The sequence below is a fragment of the Tribolium castaneum genome, chromosome 3, assembly GCF_031307605.1.
Source record: "Tribolium castaneum strain GA2 chromosome 3, icTriCast1.1, whole genome shotgun sequence".
In the NCBI taxonomy this organism is placed as follows: Eukaryota; Metazoa; Arthropoda; class Insecta; order Coleoptera; family Tenebrionidae; genus Tribolium; species Tribolium castaneum.
In genome coordinates, this window is record NC_087396.1 from 12,821,204 (window position 1) to 12,832,370 (window position 11,167).

The following is an 11,167-nucleotide window of genomic DNA, read 5'->3' on the forward strand; positions in this document are numbered from 1 at the left end:
TCACGCAAGTTTACCACCTCTTAGTCCCCCGATTGGATCGTAAAAACTACAAATAGGCAATTATAAATTGTACAAACAATGTTATCTCAACTGATTTTGATCAGTTATTGATTTGTTGATCGAATCTGTTGTTTTTTGTTTCGAGAGGGAATAATTCCGTATTTTCAAATCCTTAAATTTTGGATTGTCAGGTTGCCGCCATGCTGGCTAACTTCATTGGTGTTTTGAGGCGCTCAATTTTTCAGGTTATCTCAATTTCAAAAAGTGGATAGCGTTCCGCGTCGTTTAAGCAATTAAAAAGATCGTTTTAGTGGTTTGTTTAATGGTGTCTTCATGTGCAATATGGAGGGCAACTCCGGAGACGAAAATTCTGACGACGGGTTGCAAATTGTTGTTGATAACCCCCGACCGAAAAAGAGGGCTAAAAGGGAGCTCGACGAAAGAGATAAAAAGATAATTGAATGCGTTGAGAAACGTTTGGAGGAGAATCTAGAAGAGAAGGCAGCTAAGGCAAATTTAACGAGCAAACATGTTAAAAACATAATCAAAGAAGTCGTGACCAATGAACACGTCCTGGCTTTGGTCAGACAAGTGGAGAGACAAACCGAAGACGACTCTCCAGTGTACGAACCCAAATTCACCAGGGCTAAGACAAAGTGAGTTCGTAGTTATTCTAAAATCGTTCCAAATAAGTGTCCGATACAGAGGTACTATAAAAAATTGAGACGCTCTGCAACTATCTCGGTTACTACTGACTACTCCGTCCATTTTATCTACTTATCTTGGTTGTGTAACTATTGTTTTTTTAAGGCATTTGTTAACAACAAATGCGCCAGCTATACCATGGAGCAAGACGCCGAAAAAAGTATCCGCAGTCCAAAAATTGTTCACTGAGGAGTTGCAGGAAGAGTCATCTGGGGATGAATATGTTCCCGATACTCCTTCGAAAAATACTTCTTTTGATTGCCAACTTGAAACAACTCAAGGGACTCTAAGGGATGAAGAAGAGGAGGCAAATATTGCCCGAAGGACGAGGTCAAAGTTAAGCCTCAGTCACACCCCTTTGGAAGTGATTGAAGAAGCATTCATACCGCCTGATATCACCACTGATATGTATGATATGGACTGTGATGACGACGAATGGAAGGAATTTTTGAAAACATTCACTAAACCTTTAGATGAAGTCACTAAGGCCGCTGAAGACGAAGACCAAGACCCTGAGTATAACATACTCGCAGATGAAGAAATTGACGAAGGTTTGCTGCCAACTTAGGTTGATCAAGCACTGTAAAATACTCTTTCAGTGGATACGGAGGAACTACGAGCTGATCGAGCTGTAACCATTTCGCGAAAAGAATTCAACCAACTAATGACTGAATTGTTTGAATTCGCCGATAATTACGAAACCAACGAATTAAATAAAAAAAATGCCGAAGAAGTGGCCAACACTAACACTGACGACAAACAGGACACCAATGTAGAATCAGAGTGTGAAAATGACGAAGACATTTCGATCAAGAAAAACCAAATTCCTATTTTAGTGCAACAAATGACCCAGCACGTCCAAATGCTGACACAGAATTATTTAATGAGTTATGAACATCCTGAATATGCCGAATTGGCAGATAAATTGAAACAAATGCTTGTGAGTTTATTAATCATCGAAAAATCGCATTTTTCATCGCAACATTTTTAGGTAGACTTAAAAATAGAAGGAGTTGGCAAAACTGCCTCCATTTACCACGTAGCTAATTTAGATCCTGCGTTAAATTTGATTGACGATTGGGAACAATTATTCGAAAGTAAAAGCAGCGAGGTGAAGGAATACAAAGCGTAAGGGTTTATGCGAATTAAAGTGACCTATGACTGATATTTTCTAAGTCATAGGCCACGTTGTTCAGAAATTTATTTATATTATTTTTTCTTTTAGATATGTTGAAAAAGTTCTTTTCAAATCGTAAGTTGTATTATTTGGAGTTTTTGTTTTTATTTTATTGATTTTAGAATAGCATCAAAAAAAGCTGGCACTGAGTACATTGTAACGTTTCCGACCTTATACCTAAAAACTGTCTCAAACAGTGAGGTTTTTATTTATCCTAATTTACTTCCGAGAATTCCATTTAAATCGTCTCAAGTCACAAGACGGGCGTATCATTATTTTACTCCCGGAGAGGAAAAGTAAGATTGATTGTTATAAACACAGCGTGCTTGGACAATGAACTTGTTTTTTAGTTTAATAGCCTTATTTTTGGAGCAAGCAATCCCGTCTATGAAACAAGATCCAGAACACTTAAACAAACACAAGAGAATTAATATGGACCACGTTTGTGGCCTTATCAATAAATTACTGATGCCTCATTTGCCCGCGCGCAAAATTTTAAGACACATTTGGACCGTAAAAAACACTGATGATTCCAATCCAATCAAGTTTTTCTACTCGCACAAAAGGGCACCACCTGCAGTACATTACGTGATTCCCATAGATGTCAACAATTTGTTACCCCCTTGTAAACAGAGTCCAGATTCTCTTCCGTACTTGTGGCAACAGTACAACTATCCAGATTACAAGGTTTGTTTTTGAAATTTTCCAAAATTTTGATTATGGCGCCACTTGTACTAACCATTATAACTAGTGGGAATTTGATCGTATGGCGATGACAATAACCGTCCGTCATTCGGTAACCTACAATTTTTTATTTATTTACAATTTTAGCATCAAAAATCGATCGAAAACAACATTACTGTAAATAGTAGTCCAATAATAGTCGTAAATCCGCCGGTGCAACTGTGGCCTGTGACTACAAACACGTCGGCGTCCAATTATTTACATTTTTCGAAGAAAATTATTGCTAAGAGAAAACTAGAGCCAAACGGGTCGCTTCCTCCGGTACCGGTGCGAAAAACACGACGTAGGGGCCCCAACAAAAAGTCTAGTGCTAACAAAACTGTGGTTAATAAAGAACTGATGATGCTGCCTGATATGCCGAGTTTAGGGGGGACCCCAGTCAAAAACACCCCAGAACCAGAGGCAAACCCAAAGGAAGAAGGTACAAACCCGAGCGAGAAACCCCCGGTGCGCCAGAGTTTGTCCTTTGAAAACATTACCAGTTTCAGTATTGAGTTCCAAAAGCCTGATTCATCGAGACTTACTGATGCAAACGCAAAGGTTGGTCGTTTGATTTCTCGTTTGCGGTGTCTGAACTCGTTTCTAGGACAATCCCGATGATATTAACGAGCTAATGATTGCTAGCTCTACTGTTAAAACAAAAAAGGAACCGTCAGGTGCTGAGAAAAAACGGGCGAAAATGCGGCGAGAATTCATCGCTAATATCGTTATGGCCACTCCGGACAATCCCGAAACGGAGCTTCAAAAGGAAGAAAGTAACTTATTGTTAAAAAAAATAATTATCATTTGTAAACGAGTTTTTCCAGATTTTGCAGAATCGTTTTTTGATAAACTCCACCAAACGTTAAGCGTGGAAGATTACGAGAAGCTTATTAATATTTTGGGGCATTATGACGAAAACAGCGGTCAGTTTGTAGATCTGTACAAAAATGTTCAATCGATTCTGTTTCCAAAGTACAAGGAGTTATCTGAGGAATTTCTCCTCTTTCTCACTGAAATTCAAGCCAAGAAGGTGGGCCAACTTATGCCTTATTTCCTAATGAAGGACATGCATCGTTTCGTGAAAAAATTGCACATTTATTTCAAAGATCAGCCCTCGCAGTTGAGGAAAGTTATCAAGTGTATCAGCGATTTGACGGAAAATCCTGACCTAACACTGGAGAACATCAAAGACACGGTTTTACCGCTATTTAAAGGCAATGCGGCTTTGACTGATTGGTTTTTACAAATTTTCCCATACGAGAGGCCCCCTAAACTGTAAGTAATAAAAAAGAAGCGAAATTAATAACAAAAAGTGTAGTTTAACAGGGAGGCCCCATGAGGTCATAGACTGGTCAAAAGAACTGGCAAGGCCGCCGGATTCCGAAATTTGCGAAACTGTGGTATTTCCAGACACTGATGACCCCTACGGGGGGCATAGTTGTGTCTGCACTTGTCACAATGGTGAAAATTTACAATTCAAAACGAGGTCGCAACATTGTAATAATTGTGGATTAAAGGTTTGTTTTTAAAAAATGAAATTATTTTTTTTTAATTGGACTATTTTAGTTTATTCAAGGAAAAATTTTTATTAATAATGGGAAAAGTTTGCGGCCTGCGGTCGTTTCATTTCTCACAAATCCGGAAAAAGACCACACGATACGCTTAAGTGCTACGCCCCCAAGAAAACGCTCAGATTCGAGTCCGAGCAAACAAGTGGTGTCACCTACTAAAGAAAATCACACCGTGGAGGAAGTAAGTAATTGAGATTGTTTTTACATGTTTCTGTACCAAAAGAATTTAGTGCCAAAAAATAACTAATTTGAGAACTTCGTTAGATAAAAATTGTAAGACTTGGGAATTTTTGTACAGAATTATAACTCAAAAAAAAAAACAAAGATCAGCTTGTTATTAAATCTCTTAGCAGTCAGTAATGGAGCAAATTAAGCTAAAAAAAGGGAAATTGCAGGACTAGAGAAGAATGTTTTGTCTTGTGGGCACATTACTGCAACTCAGCAATTTTATTATCTATTTTAGTTTAATTAATTTTTTATTTTTCTTTAATATTATTAAGAATGCATATCCATGTAATTCATATTACATTTTCTATTTGTTCATGTTATGTATTTTTTCTTTGCATTCATTTGTTTTATTTTTATTGTATGTTTTATTACCAATTGTTTATAGCCTCGGCAGAGCCACGAAAGTGAGGAAGAATGTGACGGAACAAAGAAAAAGAAAACGAAAGCACCGCGAAAGCGGAAAGTAAATCCCGGAAAACCGGCCGCTAAAGCCAAAAAAGAACCCAAGCCAAAGCCGGTCAAGAGTTCGCCAAAACGGCAAAACAAAAAGCGCGCTCCTAAAAAGCCGCCTGAACATAAACCTGGGTCAAAAGCCGGTCAAGCAAAGCGACCAGCCGAACAAGAAATCGAATATTCCGAACCAGCGGAATTTGTTGAATTGAAAGTCAGTTCAGACCATAGCGGGGAATCTGGAACCGGTAAGTTGGCAAACAAACCGATTTTTGTGTTATTTTCTGGTCGTAGAGTGCTTTGGGTCGTCCCAAGAAGCCACAAATACCGACAGTGAGGACGTGGTCGATTCAACAAAAGTAAGTTTGCAACAAAACGCCGCGTGGAGTCGGGAGGAGGACAAGACTATTTTACAAGCGTTTAAAGAACGGAGTGATAACGAGGAAACCTTTAAACACATTTCGGAAGTGTTACAAAACCGATCCGTTGCTGAAATTAAGAACAGGTTCCACAAACTGATGAGTTTGTTGCAAAAAATGGCGTCAAATTCGTAACTTTACATTTATTAAAGTGATAAAAATTTTATTCATCATTTTACTAGTTCCTGCCACTAAAATCCGGGGTCCCAAGAGGTCACTTGAGGTACTGTTACTTTGTGGTAACAAATGATCGTGTCACCGGGTTGGAACACAATTGTTTTGTCTTGGAGCTGAAGACCGCACTCGAGGTCAGTTTTAATCGAATCAACTTCGTTTTTCAGGTGTCTCATTGACGACAATTGGCCTAGAAAAAACATAATTGCTCTGTTTGAAAAAAAAAGAATTTCCCACCCTCATGTATGACTTGTCCGTTTCTTACAACTCTATACAATGCCGATTTTCTTAACGTCCCCTTGACACATCTACACCCCGCCACCGGCACTTTTTTCCTCCCTTGATTGATCTCAAATTGCTGCAAAACTGTCGCCTCACCTAAAACTTCTTCCTGTTCTTTTTGAGGTAGTCTACTGTTTATTTCTTCTTTCACATCGTCAACTAGTTTGTAAATTACGTTATGAAACTTTATGTTAACACCTGAGTTTTCGGCCAACTCTTGAATATTTTTCGGACAAGTTGTATTGAATGCGTAAATAATTCCTTTGAAAGTTTGCGCTAATTCAATATCGTTTTCACTCACAGCGCCCACTCCATAATGAACCAAGTCCATTTTGCATTCAGGGGAGTCGTAAGTGTCTAAAGCGTTCAATATAGCCTCCAAAGTACCGTCTACGTCACTCTTTACAATGATATTCAAACTCGGAGTTGGGTCATCATCTATGAAAATTATTTAGGCGACTATCAATTTTTTTACAAATAATGTACCTTTAGGAATTTCTGGCGCCCTTGGCCCTTCTCTCCTCAATTTAAACCTCCCCAAACTTCTCTTCAACTGCAATCTCTCTCTATACTCCTTTTCGTGATGGGCTTGTTTTTCCGCAATAACCACAGCGTCTTGTTCTTGTTTCTCCATTTCTAACTTGCTTTCGCGAACTTTAATAACGTCCTTCGCCCTTTTTTCCGATTCTACTTCCAGTACCAGTTCACCGGGAGAAGGTAGATCCTTCCAACCCTCTATTTCTGTAGGGTACCCTGGAGGTACCTCATTCATTATTTGACCATCTGCGTTTCTAAGAACTCGAACTCTGCCCATACAAACGCCCGCAACCAAAATGTTGCCCTTTTTTAAGGTTCCTACAATTGTTTTATTTGTGAGAGCCAACGGTGGATAAATTAGGCGGCGAAACCACACTCAATATGTTGTGCTCCTTTTTTACCTCGTTTTTTAACGTTTTTATTTCGTAAAAGTAATCGTTTGTTTTAATGGCATTCAGAAAAATCTTAAACATCTTTGATTTTTTGTCGTTGCTATCAAAATTTATTTAATATAATTTAATTTGTAAAAATCTTTTCTGTAATGTAATGTTTTGACGTCGTTTCACCTCCTAATTTTAATTTAAATCGGTCACCTCTTTGCACTATCACTGTACACAGCTTCCCCCTGTGAGGGTCTAACTTGCTCTCCACCACAACGGCCTCAACCAACCCTTTAGGGTCAGCCCCGATTTCGAGCAAATCCGCTTGCAAAACCAAAGCTTCCGCCAACTGATTCAAATTTTGCTTTTTGAGCGCGGAAACCGGTATAGCTTGCACTTCCCCACCCAACTTTTCGATTTGAATCCCGGCCTCAAGCAACATTTGTTCAGTCCTCTCAACATCGGCTTTAGGAGAATCGATTTTATTAATAGCCACAAGAATTGGCACTAAAACATTTATTTGAAAATCAGTTTTGGGCGAATAAGTTGTAAACCTTTGGCCTCCCTGGCCATGCGAACGGACTCCAGTGTCTGCTCCATGACGCCATCATCTGCCGCAACCACCAAGACCACAATATCGGTCAAATTCGCCCCTCTTGCCCTCATCGCGCTGAACGCCGCGTGTCCCGGAGTGTCCAAGAAGGTGATTTTGGCCCCCGAGTCGAGCACCACCAGAAAAGCCCCAATGTGTTGCGTTATTCCCCCGAATTCCTGGTCGACGACACTGGAGTGGCGCAAGGCGTCAAGCAGTGTTGTTTTCCCGTGGTCCACGTGACCCATCACTGTGACGACAGGGGGGCGACTCTTCAGTTCGGATTTTGAGGGGGGCGGTCGTGGAAATGCGTCTTTTTCAATAATTTGGACCTCAATGTCGTTTGTAGGCTTCGCGATTATTTTCATGCGGCGGCCGCTACGGCGTATGCCCTGTTGGAGGAACTTCATGTCGCTGATTACGGTTTTGGGGCTCTTCACTTCGTGCAAAAAAATCTCTCTGACGTAGTTTACGTCTTTGTTTAGCACTTTGGCGAGCTCTTCCACTGTTATGTCTTTCCATACTTCGACGATTTCGCCCTTGACTTTGTGGTATTCCAATACTCGGTCTGCTTTCTACAAAATTACAGAATTATTGGGCCTTATGGAGTATCATAATAACATACTTTTTCCTCGCCGGTTTTACGTCTTTTAAAAGACACCGAGCTTGTGTGAAGTTGTAAAACGTAGTTTTGGCAACAACCAACTAAATTGATATTGTGTTTAAGTTTTTTAAACGTTATATAAGAGAATCTAAAGAATAACGATAAATTAGAACAGGGGCTGTGTGGTTGCACTAAGTTACCTCTGAGTACTATTATATGAACTAAAAGTTTTAATAGAAGGACCTAAAAGAGGTTTAAGTTTTAAAAACCTCATATTCAGTGCCATTTAATTGTAATAAATAAATAAACTTTTTTTGCACATGAGAGAAAAAGTTGGGTTAAGTGGTTCCATCAGTTCAAATAGCGGAGTTCGCGGCAGTTCAGATGAACCGAAAGATGGTAGTTCCGAAATCCTTTGATTTAAATTATTTTTTGCAAGTGTTTTCAAATATGTGTAAAATAATAACATTAATAACTGAGTCTGTGTTATTAATTATATTTTTAAAATATAGATTTATTACTTTATTAGGCTACGCAGTTAATTCGTTTTGGCAGAATATGCCGACAATTTTTTATTTAAATTATTTTATGGTTTAAATCTTTTTGGTTCCCACATTGCCATATTTAGTTATATCACAGATTTTTTCTCTTTTTTTCTAATTATCATTGCTTACCTCATTCTTATTTTTTTTCTAGAAAAGGGTAACGGACGTATTATTTAGGGATTTTAAATGAAACCATCAACAATATTGCTAACAACTGATTTATTATGTCATACATCCATTTATAAACAATAAGTCTTAAATAAATTATTACTGGCAGTACAAAAAGGCACAGTTTTGTAGGAAATGTTAATTCATAATGTATGCCATACTTACTAAAATTTGTTTTACGACAGTTATTACCACTTTATTACAATTACTTTGTACTAAACAATCTCCAGTTTGTCTAAAATAAATTTTACCTAAAAGTGATGACAGTGCTGCCTATGGAATCATCTGACTGAATATGATTCAAGGCAATTTCGATATCTTGGGGATGAAAGACTTTATCAACAACTGTCTGAAGAAACCCATTTTCGACCATTTCAGACAATTCATCCAAGGTTACATAACACATATGGCCTTCATCGTAATCGTTCAGGGAGAGCCCCAAAATTTTCTACAAGAAAAATTGTTCAACTTTTAAACACAAAAACTACACACTAAAAGACGAACAAAAAATTAGCGCCTCAGCTCCACATTGTGTTCAATTAATTTAAAGGCCTTATCTTGTGACGTTAACAGAACTAGCAAAAAAGGGAATGTAATTATTTGTATTTCAAAATATTAAATTAAAATTTTTAGAGGTGCTGTAATTATTTGTGAATTACTTCTTTAATTCTTTTTTAAATGATCCGAGATTACTTGAAACTTGGAATTACTACCATACTGGTGATGGAATTACTTAATTTATTTGTAATTATTAAAATTAATCGGGAATTACTATGGATTTTTGTAATTACCGGAAAAACCCACCTCAATTATTGACTTTAGATAAATGTAAGTCCCCAGTAAAGTTTCCCCAAGGAAACCACAAGAGTCAGATTGGCGTTCTTCCGGCAACGTGGACACGATCCCCTTTTGCGAAAAAAAATCGAGCTCCTTTATTTTCAAATCGCAACTTCTTGTCATGATGATACAATCAAATTTATCGCGCAATTCGAGTTCTTTCAAAAATGCAGCCACACCTTCGTTAGATTTGTCATTATCTTCCGGTGGAAAAATGATAATATCGTCAGCCCCCAGGGCTTTGGCCACTGGCACTGCTCTTTTGGTACAAGTGGTGGTGACATTAGCACTCCAGTGGGCTAAAATCTGGATCAAAACGCAGCCTACGGGGGTGCACCCCCCTATAATCAAAACCCTTAAAAATAAATAACTTAAACTGAGGAAAAAAAATTGAGTGTTTACTTCTTGTCTTGTGCATTTTCTTGGCTGATGTCAACTTCTTTAAGTGCATTTAATGCCACAGTCCCTGCATATGGAAGACTACAAGCACCCTCATATCCTATGTTTTTTGGCTTACGACCTATCCGGAATTCTGGCACAATCACACTTTGGGACAGAGTTCCTACGTCCCAGAACGGGACTGTTAGCCAGACTTCATCCCCTACTTCTAGTCTTTTTACGTTTGAGCCTATGTCTGAGATAATTCCTGCACAATCGCGCCCCAAAGTCACCGGTAATCCCTTCTTCGAATGCTTAAAAATATCAACTTATGTAAAAAAAACGTGATTGAATTTTTATTAAACCTTATTGTATATTTTTTGGAGGATTTTACGCAACGTCCGGCCGTAACCGCTACAGATTTGTGCATCAATTACGTGAATTGAGGCCGCTTTTACGCTAATTATAACATCGTTTTCCCTACAAACATCGGGGGCTCTAGCGTTTTCAACAACAGTAGCTGACTAAAATTTTCCAATTTTATGCGGTTGTATTTAACGACTGTGGACGTCTACCTCAATACCTAAATAATTTGTACACTGGACTGCTTGCATGTACCGTATTACTGACTCTTTCTTCTTAATAGAGATTGCAAAAACTACGCCTACAATGCTTCCACAGATAAAACCTGCACACAGAAAGCAAAAGTCCCTTTTTGTCCCTGAAACGGCCCCCCTATGTCAAAAAATCCAGCCACAACGTATTTATATTACATTTTTTCCAAAGCACTTTAACCAAATTGTAGTAGAGTTTCTCGGGGTCAAGGTGCTCCAAAAGGTTTGTTTGCACCCTTTCGCCTAAATCGACGAAATATTGCCATAATTCGCGTAAACTTGCTTTGGCTTGTTGTGTATAAGAACTGTTCCATGCTTGTAAAAGTGCAGTCTTGCTTTGCTGGGAATACTGGTGGAGGATTTCTTTGCTATTGATTGCAGCTAAGCTGAGTTGAACCTGAAACCCTTGATCAGAGGTTTGTGGTCCAAGGGGGGCTTACCTGTAAATTTTCGATTTTTTGGGAGCCGCGGAACAGGACTTCGTCCATTTTAAAGCATGATTTGTGGAAAAAAAATAAACAAAACCTATTAAATGTTATGTAATTGTCATGCTAATTTTGTAAAAGATAAAAAACCAGTTTGGGCATGTCTAAGGGAAGCCTGGAATAGTACGAATGAATTTGTATGTGTATTAGAATTTTTATCGAGAAAATAATTTTTTCACCGGAAATTTTGATAAAATTTTGACGTTTTGAGCCCGACACTGTTGCCACATTTGTTATCAATGGCAAAATTATTAAATTTTACGGCTGTAATAATTCTAGTATTGTTTAGAATAAG

At 38.3% G+C, this 11,167-nt stretch overlaps 2 protein-coding genes across 3 annotated transcripts; one reads left to right on the forward strand and one right to left on the reverse strand.

The window, feature by feature from the left end:
• Positions 1-123: 123 nt before the first annotated feature.
• On the forward strand, positions 124-9,006 carry mute (muscle wasted). 2 transcript variants are annotated; one of them, XM_008197579.3, is made up of 16 exons: positions 124-245; positions 312-656; positions 811-1,256; positions 1,305-1,645; positions 1,697-1,833; positions 1,931-1,957; positions 2,005-2,178; positions 2,233-2,569; positions 2,714-3,166; positions 3,213-3,381; positions 3,433-3,883; positions 3,927-4,125; positions 4,175-4,360; positions 4,793-5,105; positions 5,152-5,407; positions 5,459-9,006. In XM_008197579.3, exons 2-16 carry the CDS (start codon positions 334-336, stop codon positions 5,469-5,471), a joined length of 3,825 nt encoding a protein of 1,274 aa, XP_008195801.2. In that variant the 5' UTR covers positions 124-245; positions 312-333; the 3' UTR covers positions 5,472-9,006. The 2 variants fall into 2 exon arrangements, with proteins under 2 accessions (XP_008195801.2, XP_015837300.2); XM_015981814.2 differs by having other exon boundaries at positions 134-264.
• On the reverse strand, positions 8,591-10,967 carry LOC662824 (reticulon-4-interacting protein 1 homolog, mitochondrial). Its single transcript, XM_968901.4, has 7 exons — positions 10,828-10,967; positions 10,547-10,784; positions 10,349-10,494; positions 10,139-10,297; positions 9,798-10,087; positions 9,363-9,750; positions 8,591-9,006 (listed from the first exon to the last, which is right to left on the reverse strand). The coding sequence occupies exons 1-7, from the start codon at positions 10,873-10,875 to the stop codon at positions 8,806-8,808; spliced, it is 1,470 nt and encodes a 489-aa protein (XP_973994.2). The 5' UTR covers positions 10,876-10,967; the 3' UTR covers positions 8,591-8,805.
• Positions 10,968-11,167: the final 200 nt, after the last annotated feature.